The 23,130-nt window shown below is 48.5% G+C and overlaps 2 protein-coding genes across 5 annotated transcripts in view; one reads left to right on the forward strand and one right to left on the reverse strand.

Moving 5' to 3' along the window:
- Positions 1-3,566, forward strand: part of XPC (XPC complex subunit, DNA damage recognition and repair factor) — a 32,676-nt gene extending 29,110 nt beyond the window's left edge. For 3 of the 4 annotated variants that reach the window (XM_011357418.2, XM_023529080.1, XM_011357419.2), the window contains 4 exons: positions 16-185; positions 709-802; positions 1,382-1,471; positions 2,578-3,566. In XM_011357418.2, the coding sequence (XP_011355720.1) occupies positions 16-185; positions 709-802; positions 1,382-1,471; positions 2,578-2,790 (567 nt within the window). In that variant the 3' untranslated portion in view covers positions 2,791-3,566. Of the gene's footprint in view, positions 1-15; positions 186-708; positions 803-1,381; positions 1,472-1,587; positions 1,717-2,577 lie in introns of all 4 variants that reach the window. The other variant, XM_023529079.1, reaches the window with a different exon arrangement.
- A 1,652-nt stretch (positions 3,567-5,218) lies between these two features.
- Positions 5,219-23,067, reverse strand: TMEM43 (transmembrane protein 43). The gene is made up of 12 exons (XM_011357425.2): positions 22,842-23,067; positions 18,477-18,626; positions 17,465-17,599; positions 16,735-16,829; positions 15,855-15,904; positions 15,510-15,579; positions 14,515-14,585; positions 13,395-13,516; positions 12,806-12,880; positions 12,159-12,260; positions 8,977-9,094; positions 5,219-6,763 (listed from the first exon to the last, which is right to left on the reverse strand). The coding sequence occupies exons 1-12, from the start codon at positions 22,851-22,853 to the stop codon at positions 6,561-6,563; spliced, it is 1,203 nt and encodes a 400-aa protein (XP_011355727.1). The 5' UTR covers positions 22,854-23,067; the 3' UTR covers positions 5,219-6,560.
- Between the last annotated feature and the right edge of the window lie 63 nt (positions 23,068-23,130).

Genomic DNA, 23,130 nt, shown 5'->3' on the forward strand with positions numbered 1-23,130 from the left:
TGCCACCCCCTGCAGGTCCCCCGGAATGAATTTGGGAATGTGTACCTCTTCCTGCCCAGCATGATGCCTATCGGCTGTGTCCAGCTGAATCTGCCCAACCTGCAGCGCGTGGCCCGTAAGCTGGACATCGACTGTGTCCAGGCCATTACCGGCTTCGATTTCCATAAAGGCTACTCGCATCCCATGTGCGTGAGGGAACTTTCGTGGAGGCTGGAAGGAGGGGTGGGAAGGTCACAGTGAAAGATGTAGGAAGTTGATGAGAGGTTGGTGGGGGTTGAGGTCCAGTGGTTCTTACTTTCCGGGTTTTACTTCGACACTTTCACTCATTTTCATCCAGAGGCAGCAAAACCAGTGAAACCAGCATCCTAATGTTGGATTAGAACACTGTTTTCTGTTGGTGGTCACAGATGATCTAGTGGAGTCAGCACTTTCTGTTGGTGGTCACAGATGATCTAGTGGGGTCAGCACTTTCCTAGTTCTCATTCCATCTCTTAGGCAGGGCCTGGGGAAGCAGCAGTGCCAGTGTCCTCAGGCCTGCCTTCTGCATGGGTGGTATCTGTTAGCAGTATTGTGGTACAGTATTGTGACCCAGGAAATCCTTCAAGGCCCCAAGTTTTTAGGAGCAGCTTATTGTCCTTCACAATGGGGAGGAAGAGGCCAGAGCAGGCAGCAAGCTTAAGGAAGACCACCTATATTGCATCCCCACAGAACTGAAGGGTACATAGTCTGCGAGGAATACAAAGATGTGCTCCTGGCCGCCTGGGAAAATGAGCAGGCACTCATTGAAAAGAAGGAGAAGGAGGTAAGCAGCCTGGCATGGGTGGGCCTGGTGAGGGGCTGAGGTAGGAAAGCAAGCACACAGGTAAGGCAGGTGCCCCACTTGTTCTAAAGCTCTTTCTGGCTTCCTGACTCTATGAAGGCACCCTAGGGAGCCAGCACTGGATAAAACAGGGTCCTGCCTACACCTCAGAATCCACTATCACTGTCAGCTGTCTGCCTGGATCCTGCCCTGTTGCCAACACTTGCCTCTATTAAAAGAAATTGTCTGGGGTACAGTTCTGGACAGCCTCTTCCCCTAAAAATTTGAGAGTCAGAAATAGTTAAAAAGAGGTTTGGGGTTTGGTGCCTTCCGTGTGTATCACTTTTAAAATCACTCCAATTTTAAAACTGAGACTTCATATAATTGAGAAACTATTTTTAACCTAAAATATTATCATATATCTTAATATATATATATACATATATATATATATATATATATTCCCAGGTATGTATGTGTATATATATATATATATATATATATATATATATATTCCCAGGTTCCATCTTGAAAATGGCAGTTATTAACATTTTATGCTTTCCCATTTCATTTTTGCTGCAGAAAAAGGAGAAGCGGGCTTTAGGGAACTGGAAGCTGCTGGCCAAAGGACTGCTCATCAGGGAGAGGCTGAAGCTTCGCTATGGGGCCAAGGTCAGTGTGGGTCCTCGATAAAGACAAGCCTGGTGTGGTGAATGGGGAGACTCAGAAATCACTGCCCCAGATTTTTCGCAGACATCAAATCATAGCTTTAGGTTTTGATGTTTCAGATCAGTGTCTCCAAGGCCCCATGTCCTTACCTTATGGGGATGGGGAAGCATGTCACTGGAGTCAGCCTCAGCTATCTCTTCTGCCCCAGCCCTGCCCCAACATCCTCTTTTCTGCTCCTGTATGCATGAGTAAGTGCCTACTGTGGGTCTGCTCTGGTGTAAACTCATACAGGGAGAGATGAGTTCTTGCCTTTCTGTGGTGCTCCCAGTGTCTATGACTATCCTTCAGGCCAGGAGTTGCTAATTTAGTACACCTCTCACAGCACCTACCATGTGGCAGACCAGCTGGTGAACACAGGTGCATATTTGACATGCAGCCCCCAAGGGACCGGCCCCTAGACAGTTATGTGGTACGATCAGTACTTGGTCAGAGACAGCAGAAACATGCCCTGGGAAAGGCTGTAACCATGACTCTCCAGCCCCACCTGCCTTTAAAAAATATTCTTGTCATGCTTTTCCCTCAAATCCCTTCAGCGACTCCTTCACCTGGCTTCATGTTCTGACTGGTTTCTTCCCACTGCTGTGCTTTCCACCTTGTGCATCCAGCTCCCCACCCCAGCTGGCCCAGGTTCAGGGAGTGGGCACCTCAGAGCATTGGGCACTGAGAGTTAGTACTGTGCATTGAGGAAGTTAAAGATACATGCACTTCTGTTCAGAAATGAGTAATAATAATGAGAAACCCCAGCCACAGTGATCTCCTAGATGTCGTTATACTCTCCTTGAGGGTAGTTTCCTGCCTAGACATCCTGGCATTTCCTCAGCTCCTAAGTTACCAGTATTTGCTTGGATGAGCCCCCAGTCTGAGGAAGGCACAGGAAGATGGGGTTTAGCTCTCCCTCAGCCCCTTGCAGCACCCTTGTTCCCTCCTAGAGCCACACAGCTTCAGGCAGGCTATTGGTGGAAGCTTTACTGCCTTGAGATAGTGCTTCCTTATGTCTGTCTGGTCACTGACCTGTGGTCTGTTTGCCCTCCACTTCCCCACCTCTCCAGAGTGAGGCAGTAGCTCCCCATACAGATGCAGGAGGTGGACTCTCTTCTGATGAAGAGGAAGGGACCAGCTCTCAAGCAGAAGCAGCCAGGATCCTGGCTGCCTCTTGGCCTCAAAACCGAGAGGCTGAAGAAGAGCAGAAGCCAAAGTACCCTAAGAGGACCAGAAGAGAAAAGGCGACAGCTTCCCACCTGTTCCCATTTGAGAGGCTGTGATATGAGTGGCCACTTTGTCATAGGCTCTGACTCAAGGGTCCTACATCTGCCACAGGGGATGCTCAGGTCCTGGGGTGGTGGTATCTCCATTGAGAAGACAAACAGAAGCAACATGCACTGCAGACGAGGGCCAGGGGACAGAAAGGTCAGGCTGAGGTAGTGCTGCAGGTCTGGTCTGGCCCCAGGTCTTGTCAGATTCACCTGGCATAGGGCTTTCGAAGCTTTTTGCTCCCTCACCCTATGCTTTGAGCTATGGAACACTTGCCCAGAGACCCTCCTGCCTCCTAGACTCATTCTTCCCATCTTTGGAAACATCAGTTCTTTTAGAAACTACTGGGAAATTTTCAGACAATGGTGCATTAGGAATGCAGTTTTTTCTCTAGATAGGTTCTTCATCTATCAGACACTCGTGCTCTTGCCTCTCTTGCAGACTTTGGACTTCTCTCTGCAGGCCACTCATTCCTCAGTCATGTTTACTAATACTGCCCAATGCTGCCTCTGTAGTATGGGGAGTCCAAGACATCTCAGACTGTGGTATTCTTGGGATCCACTTTTCAAAATAACATTTCGTGGTGGCAGAAGACTCGAACAAAGCCAAAATCAGGAACAAAAAGGAAAATCACTGAGAATTAAAGAAATGTTGGTAAAAGTGGATCAGTGTTAAACTAGATTTTACTCATTACTGGATAAATTTATAAAGCTCTATGCACTGTAGATATTCAGGAGAAATAACATTTGTAACATTTTGAGAAAAAAATAAAGCATTTATCTAAAACACAGCTCTACATTTTAGATTTTACGTCAGCTAAGAAAACCTAATAGAGTTAATTTGTACACATAATGAGACTACACTGAAGATGAGATTTTGTTGTTATGTAGGCTGGGAACTTACTATACACATGGAATTTTATTTTTTTCTATGTTTAAGCAAGGAGATATTACTTAATCTTTGATGGGAGCTGTTAAGAATTTGAATCAGTTTTATCCAAGGGAAACAAACAAAACACTTGAGGTGTGACTCATGCACAAGAGCCTGGCTGGAAGGCTCTTGTTGAGAAACAAACTGAGGTTGTCATGGAAACTGCAGAGCTTTACACTTCCTGCATCAGAGCCCTTTCTCTCCTTGAGGTAAACGACTTTTCTCTGAATTGAGTCAAGAGCATCACCCTGTCTCTGCAGAAATATCTTGTTTTTCAGGCAGATGTTAGCTCCTAGGAGGCATTATGAAAATAAATAAAACATTCAGTTTTGAGAAATATGAGAGGTTTTAGAAAGCTATCTCTCACCTGCTTCAAATCTTGTAACAATAAGTACTCAAATTGCTAGCTTCAGAGTACACGATTAGCAGCAGTCCATTGCTTCAGAATAGGAGGCAAAAAGAATTTAGTTACATCACGAGTGTTTGGCATTTCATGGGCTCTCTCCAAGTTAGTTCTCACAACAACTTTGTGGGGTAGAACAGCAGTGTCCCCATCGTACAGATGAGGAAACCAAGGCTCAGAGAGCATTGGTTTTCCCAAGATAACACCGCCAGTCAGTGGCGGACTTGGGACAGGAATTTGGGTCTTTGCCAACCCAAAGCCGATGATGCCTTTTGCACTGTATTGGGCTGTGGTTCCATCCCACGTCTTTTTCTAGCACATTCTGAAGATGGGTGAAGTGTGAGTCATTCACTTTATATCCATCCAAAACAAAGTAAGCTTTGATATGTAAGGCTTCTAAGTGCTAGGAATATGATTTGCCCTTAAAAAAAAAATTCAAAACCTATTTTAACCACTAAAAGCACTCAGGACTGTGTTCTAAAATCCGTATAGTTCTTAACTAAATTCTATGGCTGAATTCTTTTAGAAACTTGAGAAAGAATACAAAAACAAAGTGACAAGGTCCTATAAAAGATTTAGAAATTTATTTTTATTTTCTATCAAAAATACAAAGATAATACAAATTTTATGATTTTCCAGAGGCTTCAAATATTTCTTAACATTATTTTGCTTAAAATTGGCAGTAATTTAAAATCTAAACTAGGAAAAATTATACAGACCAAATCCCAAGGATTTTGTATTTTTAGCCATCATCTAGTTATACTGTTTTCCAAAAGCATTCTTTGAGGATTTAGAGATTCAGTGAATTCAGTGAAATTGCTCATAATGAGCAGCAGTGAATACCATTTCAGTCTTTAAACCCAGATAAATTGTCTCTGCGGCTGGCTGTCTTTAACACAAAGAATCTGTTTATAGTAGATAGCCCAGGACAACATAAGAGATTATTAGATCACTATTTTAGCAAGTACTTAACTTGCTAAAGGAACCACTCCCAGCAAGGCAGAACAATTTCCACATAGTAAAAAGATAAAGAATCTTTTAGGACATCAAGGTTACAACATACTTTATCTTTCAAAGGATGTGAGAGTAATTGGGAAACCCAGAAATTATGTGAATTAAGCGTGAGTAGGTTTATTTAGGAAGAGCAAAGCTGTGGACACTTAACAGATAAATCACTCAGAAGCAGCCACTTGAGCCCTGGCTGCTAATGTCAGAAGTACTCCCATGATGAAAGAGGCCAGGCAAGGCATTCACATCTCCAGCAAGCCTGAGGCCTCATATCTTGATTTTGACTGGAGGGGTCGCTAGGAAGGATAATAAGAGATAATAAAGCTTCCAATTTTTTCCTTTAATGGTTGACTAAAAGCTCAAAACCATCTTCAAGTAAATAGGTAGTTTCTGGTACTAAACGATGAAAGGAAATGCTTTTCTCTACCCTGTAGAGATGCCCAGTCTCTTCCCAGGGGAAAACAAATCCTTTGCTAACACTTGTTTCAAAAGCATTATAAAGCTTCCCAGTGACTAAGACACTGGGAATACTGACAATGGTAACTTTTTTTTATCCAGGTGAGTCACACCTCATTTAACACCTGTGCTCTGAACTTCAACTACCAGATTAAAGGGTGTCTTTATGTAATAGTCTGAAATGTTAATCATTCAGGTTTTTCTGTTTTGCCCTTTAAATCTTATTTCAAACAACTCCCTCTTAGGGTAGGAGAGTACACATGAAGAAGTAACAGAAACTCAGGGCCTTTGGAGATCCCATACACTAAAAGGATTCTGCCAAACCATAGAGTATAAAGCTCAAAAAATGTCCAATTTTCCTCCTCATGACATCTCCAGTGGTTTTTCTCTTTAAGAAGTACCAAATCAAGTTCTATCCATAAACTGGGTTTGTGATGCCCCCGCTTTGCAGGGTATGGGCTTATTTATTATTTAGTCTGTCTTGGCAATCCAGTACTGCTTGGAGACAGTTGATAACGGTGGCCCTCTAGCATCACAGGCACAGCTGATAGTCGTGGCAGAGCTCTGGCACTCATCTCCAAGGATGAGGAGCAGACAAAGCAATAAGGCAGCAGGTCTGGAGTGTCACTTCCTCAACATCTGCAGGCATCAGGTAAGTGAAGCATGCAAACTGGCTACACACACAGTTCCAAGAGAGGGAGAGGAAACAAGCAGGAGAATGGCTGTCACGCTGCCAGATAGGAGTTGCCTTCTGCCCACTAAAGCTGCTCACTGGCAAGAAAAGGAGTGGAGACGTTAACTGATAAACACCAAACCTGATGTAAGTGTATATACTTTGCCAAGTCTGGCCCCTTGAAGAGTGGAGCAGGTACAGAATCCAAACCGATGCAGACTCATGCTCTGGCGTGGAGCGGGGTCAGAAGGGGCAGCGGGTAACCTGGGTCCTGAGGCTCACATGGGTGTCGGTGGGTACCACAACCTGTTTCACTCCAGTTTTTTGGCTGGCACCCGTGTCCGAGCAATGATGATGGGCACCAGGGCCAGGCAACTGATGAAGAGGGCCCACAGGGGCCGGTAGAAGACCCAACCGGCAGCCACAGTCAGCAGAGTCAGTGAGGTGGCCACGCAGAAGGCAAAGGCCTTCAGGCCAATGTTGACCAGGTCTCGGAAGACAGGAAACCAGTCCACTGAGGGTAAGAAAAAGGCAGTTAGACTTCGGAGGTCAGCGTATTCTACATCTCATGAAGTCAGCAGATAGTAGATAATTCCTGTCTCTAGACAAAGATGGGCCCTTTCTGCCAGATGAGTAAGGAGTGGGGGAGTCCATAGTGGAAGGCAAATAACCTCCTAATGAGGTTAGGAGGCTGGGAGATCCAGAAGAGGAGCCCTCTCTCCCCAGCCACATGGCTGGCCAGCCTTCTTGCCATGTTATTCAGTCGTGATATGAAGGGAGCAAAGAATGAGTGAGAAAGGAATGAGCCACCCACTGGGCACCATTCTAGGGGAAAAGGCATGTGCAAGTGCTTTGTAAACTTTAGGCTGTTGAAATGGGTCTGAGGCCAATATAAAGACATTTGACTGTATATTGGCAAATACCCTGTTTGCTGCACACTCACAAAAGAGACTGGGCGGAACCTTCTGCGGGTGCCTATTTGGGCCCCTCAGTTATTCCTGGAAATGTTTGTTCATTCAGAGAGCAGGTTATTACTAATAATTATCTATGTGCCAAGCTCTGGGCAGGGACTGAGGGAAACAAATTAGGCAGCCCCTGCCTCAAGGATCTCATAGGCTACTGACACAGGCTACTGATGAAGTCTAGGATCCAGCTAAATCCATCTGGAAATACCCTGTCCTTGGCCCGTCTAGCCTCTCCAGGATGGCTTTCGGTGGCCTCTGTCCACTGGGGGAATCTTCACTCAGTTCCCAGGAGGCCCCAGTAGTCTGGTTCCATTGGGTTTGCAGAACAAGCCCTGGTGCCCTGCCATGACTACAGGACCCTGCAGACCGCCTCATGGCTCTTCTTGGTCTATTCCCATGTAGCACCCCTACTTGGCCTTCACAGTAAGCAGAATTCATATTTTTGAGAGCTGACCATGTATTACGTACTATGTGCACTATCTCATCAAACCCTCGGGCCCACCGTATAAAGCTGGTACTACTTTCACCTCATTTTACCCACAAGGTCACCAAGGCCCAGAGGTAGAGAGAATGAGAGGCTCACAGGCAGTCAGAGATTCAAAGAAGGGCCCTCTGAGACAGACTCCAACCTCCTTATCTTGACTATGGGGCAAATGAGGCTCTGAAAGGGTAAATGGACGATCTAGGTCACACAGCCATGATGGGCTTACTGCGGGAGAAAGATGGAGGATTCTGTTCAAATTCTGATCTCTCCCGAATGGTGCCCAAGATGCAACTGGCCTTTCTGAGTACAATTCAGCTATCCAAAGACAACTCGGATAAGTGTCCTTCTGCTCCCTGGGCCCTCAGTTTTCCCATCTGTAAAATGAGGGAGGTGGCCCACCCAGCTCTGACAGTCCAAGATGTATACAGCCAGACTCCTCCCCAACTGAAAAGGGTAAGTAGGGGAGAGGTTTCTGTTGGGGCTCAGAGAAGGCTGGACAGATTCATCAGACTCAACAGGGACACACTGGGGTAAAGGCTCAGATAAGTCCTCTGAGAAGCCTCATTCTCCTGTTGCAAGTCTAGACCTAGCCCTTACCCAATCAGCCTGGGCACTCAGTCTTGAACCAGGCTGGGTCCCTTGGGCTCACTGGTGCCAACCTCAGGCCATGAGAACAGCCCAGCAAACTCCCCTGCACTCCAGGCTTGCTGGCTGCCCCAAATCTAGCACAGGTTTTGGGGTGGGGAATGAAGTGTAAATGTTTGAGTGTTTCCTATTTACCATACATTTCATAAAACTACAAATTAGGTGTGAGATAACTGAAGCGGAGACAGGAAAGGGGATGGCCTAAGTATCCAGAGCTGTGACTAACAGACTTCAGATCTGGCTGACTGCAAAGGCTGGCCAGCCTCCTCGCCATGGCTATTCAGTCATGATATGAAGGGAGAAAGGAATGAGTGAGTGAGCAAGGCAGGGGACAGATGGATGGAGTGGAACCAGACCCTCAAACCATGGAGGCTACCCCAGCTTCCTGGGATCAGCATCCACTCTGCCTTCACCCCCTGAAAGCACCTTGTCTCTCATGCCTGTCTTCCTTTGCTCGTTCACCCTAACGCTATAGGGTGGAGACACATAGATGGACCAAATGCCCGGCCTCTGCCCCAAGGAGTACCCCATTAGGCTGAAAAGGCTGACAGATGATGGTGTGAGAAATGCAAAGGAAGCACAGGGCTACAGGAAGACAGGTGAGATTTCCCCCACCCGCCTCTCCTCACCTACCCAAGGTATAGAGGATCCGTGTCATGAGGTTAAGACCCATAAACATGGCCATCCAGCCGGCGGCCCGCAGGCCCCATGTCTTCATGGAGTTGCTCTTTCGTTCTCTATGAAACACCTCCTGCAAGACAAGGTGGGGGTTGGGGTGTCATGTCTGATGCCTGAGAGAGTCACTAGCCTGCCCAGTTGGCAAAGCAGGTGGTTGAGGGGGCCATGCCAACACAGGGACCACTGGTCAATTCTGAAGAGACCAGAAGAATATAAAGGGCACTTATCCCACCCAGGTCTAAGTGCCTCATAACCTGGCGTAGCAGAGCAAGTCACACAGACAGATCTTTGTGGAAGGTATAGGCCCTCCTCAGATCAGAGCCCACCTCCTTCAAAAGTCCTTAGCCCACTGTCTCATCTGGAATAAATCTGACCCTCCCTCATACTGCAGCAGTACATTTCTGGGGTCCTTTTTCAACATCCATTTCATTGGGGATGTCTGAGTGGGCCTGCCAGGCACTATGGGAAATGTTTCGTGTATGATATCCAACAAAACATTGGATATGGGACATATCACAGCATCTGGGACACCACTCTTGTGGTTTCCCTCCCACTTCTCAGGCTGCTCCTTCTCAGTCTCTGGAGCCATTCCTTCCTTCTTGTCGTCTTCAAAATGCTGAAATTCTCTAGCAGCGCAGTCTACACTCTCCCTAGGAAATCCATCTATATGTTAGTGCCCATCACTTAAAGCTGCAGCCCTGGCACCTTCCTGGGCTGTGGCTCCTACTACCTATGGTGACATCTCCACTTCATGTCTTGGCACACGTGACACTGACAGTGGAGCTTCCACCCCAACCCGTTCCTCTCTGTCATCCTCATCTCAGAAAATGGTACCACCCCCCTCCCATCTAGGTCATCAGCAAGTCCTGTCAATGCTATGTGCACATTTCCCTGAATCTCTCACCACCATCACCCCCTCTCACCAGGACTACTGCATTAGCCTCCACCCCACTGGCCTCCCTGCTCCTTCCACTCCTACCACCTTCTCCATGCAGCAACCTGCCAAGGCCCTGCTGTCTGTACCCCAGCTCCACTGCTGCCTGTTAAAGACAAAGTCAAGTGTCTTCGTGCACAGGGCCTTTGTACATACAGTTGCTATGCCTACATGTTTGCCCACAGTTGTGGCTGGCCAGCTCCTACAGTATTCTTCTGGTCTTGGCTTAAATGCCATTTCTTCAGAGAGCCTCCTCATCATTATCTATAGTAATAACAATATGACTGCTAACATTTATTGCTTACTATTTATTAGTGTCCTAAGTGCTTTGTAAATATCCTACCTAATTCTCAAAATAATTTGATGAGGTAGGCACACTTATCTCCATTTTACAGATAAGAAAACTGAGGCTCTGAGAGGATAAGTAACACACTCAGGGTCTTTGTATAAGCTTGAGGGCAGGGATCATGTTTTTTTGTCCCTTGCTATGTCCCTGGTGCTCAATAAAAACGTGTTGAATGAATAATCTTTACAACAACAAATGATTCAGGGATAACAGTAATACATCTTTTTTTTTTAATTTTCATTTTACAGAGGGACAACAGATTCAGAGAGGATAAACAACTGGCTTAAGGTCCCATAGCCAGCAGAAAGCAGAGCAGGGCTTGAGCTGGGGCCATCTCCAGTGTCCATGGTTGTCCACACTGTACCCTCCTGCCCTTGGGATGGAATCTGGATATGCTGACTTGCATGGTCCAGGGTTCTCAGGGCCCCAGGCTGCCTCCTTGGCTCAGGGCCTCCTCTCACTATTTGGCAGCGACCCCAGAGCCTACGCTGGAGGCACAGGGTGATCAGGAAGCATCTGCTCATCTGCGTTGTCATAGCCTTCCCTCCTGGGGAGTTAGCTAAACCATGAACTCCACAACTTCTCTGGGGGTGGGGTATGGGGGGCAGAAGGCCCTGGGCTTCCACCTGCAGGAGGCTGGAAGCCTGGGGCAGGGTTAGAGCTCTGGGAGAGAGGGAGAGGCCTGGACAGGGCCTCCTAATTTTAGAAACTCCCCGGGGGGCCCTGAGAGCTTTGGGAGGAAAGGGTGACTCATGGCCTGCCAGGCTGGGAGGTGGCAGCCCTACTCTGAGGTTGGTAACTGGCTCCTGTGCTGCAGCCTGACCACACCCTAGTCCTGGCCAGACAAAGTAGAAAGCATGGCCCATGCACCCCCCCAGGGCTGGGGGCTAAAGTGAGAGGGATAACAGCTGAAGTGCCTAAGAATAGGGTCAAAAAGGTCCCAGCTAAGCCCTGACACCTGCCCACTGCCTTTACACTTTCAAGCCCTTCAGGATGAAGAGCCCAACAATCCTGTTCAAGGCAAGCACAGAATGTCCCATGAATGTTACACTGTGTTCATCGACAATGCAAAAGCTGCATTTTTCTGTTAAAGGAAGGATTTCCTGCCTAGAGAAGACAGGCTAACTTTTAAGGCACACAATTAAATTAATCAGTACACCTTTGCACCCCTTCTCCTTGGGACTTAGGTAAGGCATGACCTTCCCTCTTCATTCTATAATAAATAGGGACAGGATTGCCCACCCTCACTCACCTGGTCCTGGGACTCTGCAGCTCAAATCCTTTCACTGACCCCTAATGCTCTTAAAAAAGCAGTACCTCCTCACAAGGAGGTACTGCCCTATCAGCAGCCTTGTCTCCCCTGCACCCGTCTCTCCAGGTGGTGGCCCACAAGCACTCCTGATCCCCTCAACGAGATGAACTCTGACCTGCCTAGACTACAGACTGACCCCTAACTCTTCTAGCACTGATCCCTTCTCTTCACATGAGATTCAGCAAAAATGTCGTTCAGAGAGGCCTTCTTTTACCATTGTCAAAGCAGATTTCCTATTATCATGTCTGTTTATCTCAAAGATCTGCCTCCCCTTTGTAACACTCAGCACAAGGTGTCCTTACTCGTTTTTCTGATGAGTCTCTCTTCCCCATAAGAAGCCTGTAAAGGAGCCTTTTGCCCACCATTCTATCCTTAGGACCTAGCACAGTCTGGCACACAGAGAGATGCTTACTCTTATTTCTTTTTCTTGCTTCATTGTACTAGCTACGACCTCTAGTAGAAGCTTATTAAATAACCACCGGAGGAAAGAGAGAGGGAGGGAAATGCCGGTCCCTCCATCACAGAGGTAGGCAGCACCAACTCACCTCTGGTGAGAAGTCCCCATGGTGCAGAAGAAGCAAGGTGTCCCCAGACTTGGTGGAATATGGGACTAACTGGTCACCCCGCTGACGGGCAATCACAGTGACCTGGTCAGAGAATTTAGTGTTAGAGCTGAGGGGGTGACCAGTCCATCTGGTCTCAGCACCCCTCTATATGGTGCCAGCTACGAAAGTGAGTGAGGAGTCCCATGCCACTCCTGAGCCTCTATCCATATATTAACCTGGGGTATAGCAGCTCCTGGAGCTTCAGCTGAGCTGCTTTATTTGAAGTTCTAAAAAGGACCCTGGGCTGGGGTTGCAGTGGGACTGCATGTGACAGGATCAGAAATGCAAGATCAAGTATTTACACAGCAAAAATTGGGGGCTAGAGGAGGAAGGACTGCATATGATTAGAAGAACTCTCATTAGGTATAATTATGAGATTCCCCCCACAGTTCTTAACCTGGGGGCTATGGATGTCCATGGATTACTTCAAGGACACAGACCTCTGAAAGAGCTCAAAGGCACGCCTGACTGTGGAGCACATGAACACAGTTTCTAGAGGGAAGGTCTAAAGCGACATTGTCTACTGTGTCCATGCCCAGGAAGGTTAGGAAGCCCTGCCTTAGTCCACCCTGGAGAAGCTGGATTACCACGTGAGCTGGGCCCAGGTCAGGGTCATCGCCGCTCAGCCCTGCATATGAAAAGAAAACACGCAGGTCTCCAACCTGGGGGGGTGGAAGAGAAGTGAGGTGAGTGAGGTCAGAAGTAGCCAGCCTGGGCCTGGGTCCATAATGCCGTTGAACCCTGGCACCCACTCTCTTTTCCCACCTCCACACACTTGCTCAGGTGGTCCCATCATCTAGAATGCCCCTCCTCTCCAATTTCATTTGGCCAAGTGCAGCTGTGGATTCAACTGAACTTAAGCCAGAATTTGACTGTTGTGTGTTGCCCAGGGGATGGTACTCTAAGGCAGGGGTCCCCAACCCCCAGGCCATGAACCAGTACTGGTCCATGGCCTGTTAGGAACTGGGCTGCACAGTAGAAGGGGAGCAGCAGGCGAGCAAGCCGAATCTTCATCTGTATTTGCAGCCACTCCCCAGCACTAGCATCACTGCCTCAGCTCCACCTCAGATCGTCAGGCATTAGATTCTTTCTCATAGGAGCACTAGTCCCTGGTGCCAAAAAGGTTGGAGACCGCTGCTCTAAGGGTATTTAAACTGCCCAAGCCCCTCTGTGCACCTCTGGATACTTGGGGTTTTCACTGTGGTAAAAATAGTCTCCCCGGCGAATGATGTCCACTTGCGGGTCCTCTAGCTTGGACAGGCTCAGCGGCTTAAAGTTATCCACTTTGTCAATGAGGCCTGAGAGAAGTAGGGAGGTTAGATACAATGGTGTACAAATTGAAACACCCCTCCATCTGGTATCCTTCCCACCGCGCCCTCACACAGTCCACACAGTCCAGCCAAGCTGCCCCCTCCTGGCTCATCCCGCTCAGGGCCTTTGCATGCATGGCCTCCCACCAGGAGTGCCCTTCTCCAGCTCCATAGCTGCTTCTTTGCCAGCCCCATTTCAGTCTCTATCTCCTCCAAGAAGCCTTCCCTGCCCCCTCTCTCCATTAAGTCAGAGTGACCACAGCTCTGGGAATAGCCTTAGCCCTATACCCATTCTAGTTATCCGTATCCAAGCCTGGCTCGCCGGCTGAATAGAGAGCACTTGGGGCCAGAGCTGGCTGGCACAGCAGGCACTAGCTAGGGACAGAGCAGATGGCAGATGGGCCAAGCCCTGGATCACTGGCCTCTCTTCCCTCATCTTGACTCTTTGGGCCCTCAGTGTCTTCTCTCCCATCTTCCTGGGTCAGGCTCAGGGACAGAGCCCTCAGAGTTACTGTAGCTGGTGATGCTGCCTTGTCCTTTGACAGTCTCTCTTTGGAGACACTTGAGGGGGCCTGTGATGAACCGACCCTCCCTGGCACAGGGCTGGGTACCAGTTGGGGCTCAGTGGCGGAGCCCTCAGGGGCGGCCTTGTCTCTACTACTGGCTCAAAAGCTGCTTGAGGAAGGGCTCTCAGTTCAGGTCAGAGTGGGCACCAGCACTGCAGTGGTGCCTGGCAGTCATTCTCTGGAACAATCCAGGTTTCAGAGGAACCTGGCCAGGGTAGGGGTACTCTACATGATTACCCACCTCCTGAGGACTTGCTTTCCCTCTGGCCCTCAGCCCAAAATATGATGCTGCCCAGAGCAACAGGACCCCTTTAACCACCTGAGGACTGTGCACCAGAGGGACCAGCTCCTGGGAGGTGGCCGAATGGAAGCAGAGTCTCTGGGTTGGCGATGGACCATCTGAAGGGGCCAGACACTTACCTGCAGAGAGGAAAAACCTGCCAATTTGAACGAAGGGGGCTGTTGCTGTGAATGACTCCACTGCCATTGCACTGTGGGAGAGAGAGGGAGCTGTCAGTGAAGCGGGGTGCCAGGTGGGAGCGGTCTGAGTTCCTTTGGGTTGTGCTCAGCAGGTCCCCACACAGAGGAAGAGGGGGGCTCCTGCATGTCCGGACCAGCCCAGGCACTGCAAAAGTCTTGTCTTTACCACCAGCTCCAATGCCTGGATTCTCCTACCCTGTCCCCTGGATGGAACACCCTCACTCTGTCTCCTGTCCCCGAGAGCTTCATACTCTCTTGCCTGGACCCCTATAAGCCTGTCCCACCCCACCCCCCAGACGTCAGATGAACCTTCCATGGACTTCACACCCTCACTGACCCTTCCCAGCGCCGGCGGCATCTAAGCCCCACTGCACACATTCAAGGCCCTTCCTGGCACAGCCCTGCCCATGGCTGTACGCAGCTCACACTCCAGCTGTGCTCCAGCATTAGGCCAACTTCACCTCCTCTATGACTCTGACCTAACCTACATCTGTCAAAGTCCTATGAAGGCCCAGATCAAATGCTGCTGCCTCCCGAAAGCCCTTCCTGACTGTCCTCCCACCCCCCTGGCTAATGGTTAACAAACGCCCTCCTGGTACTGTATGTGCAAACCCCATTAGGCATTCAGTCTAGGCCTTAGATTCATGATTTGTTTGAGGGGTCAGAGATGCTGGGTTGCCTCTGTGACCTGGTGCCCAGCACAGGAGCTGTCCCACCCAGCATACAGACTTGTGCCAGGTGGTCATCACAGGCCCATCACAAGTAACTCTAAGGAAAAGCTTTCTGGGGACAAGGCAGCATCACTAACCACAGAGTGGCCCACCATGTCCAATACTTTCATCAACTCAATCCCATTATTCAGCTGAGAAAGCAGAGGCCAGGGACCTGCCACTGGCAGCCAAGGCTACACTCAGGCCTAGGGGCCCAGCTCTCACCTGGGGTTTTTGTGGCCAATCTCTCGGTCGAAGTTTCTGCTGTTGACAATTTCTGACCTCCATTCAGTGTCTGTTGTGGGGAGAGGGAACAACTCAGCAACCATGGAAAGAGTGGCTACATATCTGAGGTCCCCTGGCCCTGCGTCCTCTTATCCAAGCCTGTGACTACTCCATGGCCGAAGGGGCAGCTTCTGGTGCCTAATTGGATGGATAAGCAAGCAGGGCTCCAAGGATCAGTACCCAGAGATCCCAACACCTGGTTCTGTACCCTTCCCCTGCAGGAATGTGCCCAGCATCTGCCCACAGGCTGGGGCAGGGCCGAGAGGGTAGGGGGCCGATACTCACTGTAGGAGTACCTCCTCTCAGTTTTCACCTGCCCATCTTCGGTGTATTCCCTGCAAGGAAAGCACAGGCAGCCCCAGAGTCAGCCCATCATTCCTGAGGCATTCCCATCTCTAAGCATCTCTACCTGGAAATAACTCAGAGCTACCAGGTCAAACTGCCCAAATGGAGCAGGCCTTGTCAGCATTGGCCCCGAGACAGGGTACTCACTCTCTGGCATACAGCCAGCTCCAGCCTTCAAAGGCCCTGACTGAAGATAAGTGCTTTCTCATCCTGAGCTGAAATCTGCCTGGTTCACACCAACATTTGCAGCCTCTGGGCCCAGAGATGTGGCTGCATACTGTGCTCCAAGACAGCCCATAGAGGCCCATGCAGCTGCCCTTCTCCAGGCTGAGCTGCCCTGGCTTCCCCAACCACATCCCTACCACCTCAGCTCATAGTCCATGTTGCTCATGTGGGGATGACTCCACTCCCAGCCTGGCCAATGAGGTCCTCCACTGGGACTTCTGTTAGAAGTGATAGGCTATAAGCCAGGAGGCCACCTCTGCCCCCTCAACGGACAGAGGATAGCACCAACACATGCGGAAGCACAGTTTGCGGCCTGGATCCAGTTATGCCTTAAGCTTGGGCATCCATGGAACATCTTTGGAACACCTGTGGAGCTAATCAAACCCCCCTTCTCCTTTGACTCATTCTGCATTGGATTTCTACCACCTTCAAACAGAAGACCATTGGCTAATAACTTTGGGATAATTTGACATTTCTTTGATAGGAAGATTTTATACTTTAAATTTCAGAAGTGTCAAAATGAAAGACACCTGCATTTTATCTTAACATCTGCATCTTCTTATCACCAACTGCTTTCCACTCCCTGGTACCTCACCTGGACTCCTCAGTCTCTACCCACTGGTACATCTCCACATGCCGCCGCAGCTTCACAGCCGGAAGGTGGACCCCATAGTTTGGATCAGATAAGAGCTTCAAAAAGAATCAAACAAACCAAAAATAAATAAATAAAAGACAGGACTCATGTCAGCCCAGAATGTCCAGCTCAGGGGAAACTGGACTGAAAGAGAAACAGGTACAAAGAGCAGTGACATGTTGGAGAACTCTGCTTCATGTGGGAGAATTAAGTGAAGCTGTCTGTCTCAAGTTCTAAACACCCAATGCCTGTGACCATGGTACAGCATAAGCTCGGGATACATGGCCCAATGGAATGGTACCAACGACGACGTATTTGGTGTTCGAACACGGGAGGTCCAATAACCAGAGTACCTTTGTGGCCTGCACTAGACACACATGCTAATCTTAATCATTAAAGCACCTATTTGTAAAGCTCACACCATGTGCCAGGCACTGTGCCAGGACGTTAGCTATTTAATCCTACCAAATCTTCAAAACTGGCTCCCAGTTTATTACAATTATTTTCCCCATTTTACAGATAATGTTGAGACTCAGGAGGGATGGGTCCACACAGCTGCTGAGTGGTGGAGTCAGGAATCACACCCTTGTGTGTCCATCTCCAAGTCCCATGCTTTCAAAATCTTCAATCAGACAATACTAAGTGATGTGCCCCAAACCTCCAGTGGATCAGCAACCATCGCCACACCTACCTTGGATGTCCGCAGTGCCCCAATGATGTGCACAAGCCTCCCCTCGTTTTCCGGGGCCACGCTATGGATGCTGTCGGGGGACACCACAAGTGAGAGTCCCTCGGCCAGGGAGGTTGCTGTCTTCAATGCACGGCCCTGTGAGCAAAGCAGAGTGAGGATTTCAAAAACTCAGTGTGGCCTGATATAGTTGTGCTTATTGCAGTGTCTCAGGGCAGGATGGGCCTCTGGGAGCATTGAAACTGATCTCTCCATTTTACAGTTGGAAAACTAAGGTCTAACAAGTGGCAGAGTGGGAACCCAGAATTCCTGTTTTCCCAGGTGGACTCTTCCCACCCTCCCCCACCACTGCCCTCATATTGCAACTAGCTGGTGCTTTCATTTGCTCTATACTCCCCCATTTTCCTCTGTCTTCTCCTCACCTCCCCTACTTTCAATCCATGTATTTACAGGCCCATCTGGACTGCTGTCCATATCATGTGATCCAGCCTAGCCAATCAGAATATGTGTCCACTGGCCACACGACTGGTTCAGAGAGAGGACTGAGACCCACACCAGAATACAGAGATCTCCCTGTAGCTTGTGCTAAACTTATTTAGAAAGAGATGGTTCCTCTGTTCTCTGGGGCTGCTAAGCTGACTGGTGTGACCCTGGAGTTCCTTTGCCACCACAAAGAAAGAGCCTTCCAAAGAAAAATTGAAAACAGAGAAAAACAGGCAAAAGATAGAGAAATGGAGATTCTTGGTGACCTAGCATGAATGCCTGAATCCAACCATGTCTGAAGCTGGTTTTATCCCCGAGATTTCAGGCATGTTAACCTATCCACTCCCCTTCCCACTTATGTCAGTTGTGAGGTGGGTCACAAGAGAAAAATTCTGATTAATTCAGCATCCCTCCCCTTTCTCTTGATAAAATCTAGGCCTTTGTTACTAAACCCAGCCTCTGGATTCACAGACTTTGCTTCCTGATGCTACAGGGACCCTCGCCCTGCACAGAGGGACCCCAAACATTTTACCTCATTGGTAAAAATTAAGTAGAAGGAGAGCAAGAAGGTCATGAGCCCAACAAACATCCCACCCGAGGTTTCACTCAGCCGCTCCAGGAAGCCCGGCTGGCGGTCAGTTGTAATTTTCACATGTTCTCTTCTGTTACTTGTACTGGAATACTGAAAAAAAAAAAAAAAATTTTTTTTAATCAGAATGAAAATTAATTTTTAAAAATAAATTGAATTTTGCTATTTATTTATACTCAGTTTTTACTGTTTTCATAAAAATGCACAGATATTAAGTATAGTTTGATGGGTTTTGACAAATGTATACCCCATCTGACCAACATCCAGCTCACAATACAGAACATGTCTATCACCTCAGAAAGTTTCTTTGTGCCTCTTTCCTGCCAATATTCCCCTTTCTCCACCTCCCAGAGTTAATGACTTTTTGAATTTGTATCATTACAAATTAGTTTTGCCTCTTATAGAACTTGATATAAATGGAATCATAATATAGCAGGCTCTTTTCTGTCCAGATTCCTTAACTCAGAATAACGCTTTTGAGGTTCACCCACATTGTACTGTGTATCAGTAGTTTATTCCTTTTTGTGGCTGAGTAGTATTCCATTTATGAATATATCACATCTGTTGATTCATTCACCAGTAGATAGATATCTTAGTTATTTCCAGTTCTTAGCTATTATGACCAATGCTTCTATGAACATTCATGTACGAGTCTTTATGCGGACGCATGCTTTCATTTCCTTTGGGTATTGGATATATACCTAGGAGTAGAATTGCTAGATCTTAGGGAAGATGTATGTTTTTTAAGAAATTGCTGAACTGTTTTACAGAGAGGTTATTAGAGGTATACTATTAATTCAATTCAACAAATAGTGGCTCAGCTTACCAAGGGCTGTGCTGGGCCTTACAGGAGTAAGAGGAAGGGGAGATAGGCTTTATGGCCATCGAGTCACAGCTACAAACAGTGCTAGGTCATGCTGAGTATCTAGTGAGAAGAGAGGATCCAGTGCTAAAGGAAGGACCCTTTCCAGCTGGGGGATCAAGGCAGATTCCCTAGAGGAAGAGACATTTGAGTAGGACTTCGGAACCAGACCCTGGAGTAAGGGCATCCCTAGCAGCGGAAACTGTGTGAGCAATAGTGAGAAAATAGGAAATGGTTCTGGGAGAACAGCTGCCTATTTGCTCTAGCTGGGTTGTGGAGGGGGCAGCTAGGCACATCCAGACAGGTTCACGGTAGGCCTCAAATTCCACAGTCAGTGGATTAGGCTTTGTCCCGCCAGTACTAGAAGCATGGTTTGGAGTATGTCCACTGTTGACTGAGAGTGTTGTTATCAAGGGCAGGCCTCTGGAGTCAAAAGGACTGAGTTTGAATCCAGACTCTAACATGTATCAGCTATGGGACCTTGAGCAAGCGATATAATCCTTTTATGCCTTCTATTTCCTCATGAGTAAAATAGGGATAATAATCCAATATATAAAATTGTGGTTAGGATCAAAGGACCTAATTATTCAATGGCTCAGTGCCTAGGGCACAGTAAGCAATGTACAGGTGCTACCTGGTGGTAATGTTACTAGCTTTTTCTGTAACTGATACCAAGGCTTGTGTCAAGGCTGGGGGTCAGCCAACAAAAGTCACAAAGATGTAAAGAGGTTCTGAGATGTAAAGAGGATAAGCCAGGCCCCATCCTGGAACTGGGGAGTCTGAGGAGAAATTCAAATGTCTCCATTTATATTCTCTGATTATTCCCAAATGCCACCATCCCAGACCTCCAAGAGACCAGAAGTCCATTGTGTTCAGAAATGGTCTTAACATTTTGGAAATGCCATTTGAAAATATCAGTGGAGCAATTCACTGTAGGCAGTTAGATGACCATGAACCATCATAATGATGACAATGGCAAACACACCGGTCTATCACAGGCCAGTCGTAAGCGAGCCCAAGGAGGTGGGTGCTATCACTACTCCATTTCATGAGGAGAAAACCAAGGCTCAGCAGTTAAGTCATCAGCCCAGATCGCTTAGCCTCTAAGAGGTGGAGTCAGGATTCAGATCTGGGCAAACTGCATTCTTCACTTCTTGGGTTGTAAGGAAAGCAGAACATTGGGAGCCAGTGGCAGACAGTGATGGGAAAAGGAGCCAGTCCTGCTATTACCAGTGTAGCCCCAAACTTGGGGGCTAGTAGGCATAGTTTCCTCTTGGGTCTCCCTCAGCATACATCTAAGAGCCAACATCAAGATCAGGGGCTCAAAGATGGCCTTACAGGAAAAAAAGAAAGGCACGGGAAGGTGCCCCTCAAGCTAGGGGAGGAGTAAGGTGGGTAGTGACATGATACACCCAGCCCAAATTCTGAACCAAATTCCCTACAAACAGAATAATGGAGATTTCCTGGGCCCACTCCTCACCCACTACACCTCCCCTAGCCTGAGGGGCACTCTCCTGAGCCTTTCTTCCTTCCCTTCAAAGCTATCTGTGACCTCTTAATCTTAATGTTGGCTCCCTGATGTGTGTTGAATACCTAATATGTATTTCAGTGACACAAACCCTCCCAGTTCCAGCACTCTGGACTCAAGAAGCCATAAGGGGTAGGAACAGAGGTCAACACAAAGGCCCTGAAAATTACTTGCTCTGTAACCCTGGGTAAGCTGCTCTACCTCTCTGATCCTGTTTACTCACTTATAAAATGAAGATGGTAAACAGTAACTCTGTCACAAGACAGTTGTTGTTACATTAAGAATTCTGTCACCTCCCTGCTCCACCCCACCATCTTCCTCATGGGACATGGCAGCTCCCATAAGTGCACACCAGGCAAGGATTTGGCAGCAGAGGATACCCAAATTCATGTACATTCCTTGGCAAAAGTCAGGTCCTAACATACCCAAGATGGTCTCTGCCCACAAGGACTATTTGTGCTAGACTGTAAAGATAGATTATTTTTTTTATGTATTATGAAAAAAATACGCACCGAGCAATGTGCAAAACACAACCTCCCTTAGACTTCCCAGTAACCCAACCCACAAGAGATTAAGGCCACATGCCTACAGAGAGGACGAAACTGGATTTGCCCCTAGATCTGCCTAACTCCAAAGCCTGCAGTTTTCAGCACCTTCCCATGATGTAACCTCACAAGCTGGCCATGAGACCTGGGCAAAGTGCCTTTCCCTGCTGGGAAATTCCTCATCTGTAAAATGTGGTGGTGGTATGGGGGCAGACAGGAGGCCACCTCTAAGGACAGGCAGGGCTCCTGACTGCCCTCTCCCCTGGCAGACCCTGGCTCTTATGGACCACCTCTGAGGCTTTTCTAGGTGCAGCATTCAAAGCTTCTAGGCCTTCAAGACAACTCTAACCTGGGACAGAGTGTGCTAGGGCTGTGGATGACACAAACTCTGCCTCTCAAGGGGTGTGGGAAGCAAAGAGGACGCTTGGGGACAGAGGAGAGGCCTGGAAAGAGGGTGTAACAGGCCAGGGGAGAGTGGGTAGGGCATTCCACCAAAGCAGGAGGGAGGGAGAGAGGAAGGGAGTATCTGAGGCTGGCAGTGCTCCCGAGCTGGCTCTAAAAGCACTTTCACAGAGGAGGGGAGTGGTGAGTCACCAGCTTCTCCCACATCCAGCACCCTGGTGAAAAAGGCTGCTCGGTTTGTTGAATGAATGTTAGACTTAAATAGAAAAGTTCCTGAGAAAGCCTGGCTGCAAGAAGAGGCCAGCAGTCTTTCGAAGGAAAACACTTTCGATCAGGGCTTCTCTAACCAAATCCACGCTAGGAGGAGGAGCCCAGCGGTAGGGAAATGCTCCGTCTCATAGTCATCCTAAGTCCTCCGCTCCCAACCTTGCCTGTGTCCCTTTGCAGTACCTGTGTCCCTTTGCAGTATCATAGCCTCTATTCCACAAACCCCCGTTGGGCGGGGAGCTCACTGCCCACTGGAAACTGGAAAAGCCCTGTATGTCCGTTGCTGGACAGCTCCACCGGGCGGTATCCGCTTCCCTACACTTCCCGCAGCCTGGCCCCCTCTTCAGGTTTCTTCTAGCTCTCAAAGTCCGCACACTTGAGAATCTGAAGGACCTAAGCGGGAACTGGAAATGAAAGAGGGGGCTGGAAAGAGGCGCCGTGCACAGGCAGATCCCAATGGCGGGAGCAATACCTCCTGGGTCTCCCCACAATTTCGAGGATGAGGTGGACCAAAGGCGCCTGGACAGGCTAAGAGAAATTAACAAACAGATTAGCTGCCGGAAGGCATGCAGAGGGAGATAGGCGGCCCGCCGCAAGGGCTGGGGTCAGACAAGCAAAATGGACCTAGGCAGCCCCTTGGGGAAGAGAAGGCCCCGGGACATGGGGAAGTCTGAGTGTGGCCCGACAAAACAGGAGATACTCACATTCGCGGCCATGGTGGTACCCGGCTTGCCGCCCTGTCTCGCTCTGTTCTGTACGAAAGGGGTTTACGGAGTGCGGAATCCAGCAGCCTCTTCACTGCCCAAGAACTGAGAAAATTCCCATGAAGCCCAGAAACAGAGGGGACGTACTACAATGTCACCGCCCCTTCGTTCCAGGCTTTTCTGCTCATGCGTGCCGCAAGGTATTCTGGAAAATATAGTCCGGGGTCCAGTGCTTTCTCCTCAAAGTCGCAAAATGCATTGTCTGTCACTGATGCGCCTGCGCGCTACA

This window comes from Pteropus vampyrus, unplaced genomic scaffold, assembly GCF_000151845.1.
Source record: "Pteropus vampyrus isolate Shadow unplaced genomic scaffold, Pvam_2.0 Scaffold35, whole genome shotgun sequence".
NCBI classification, from domain to species: domain Eukaryota; kingdom Metazoa; phylum Chordata; class Mammalia; order Chiroptera; family Pteropodidae; genus Pteropus; species Pteropus vampyrus.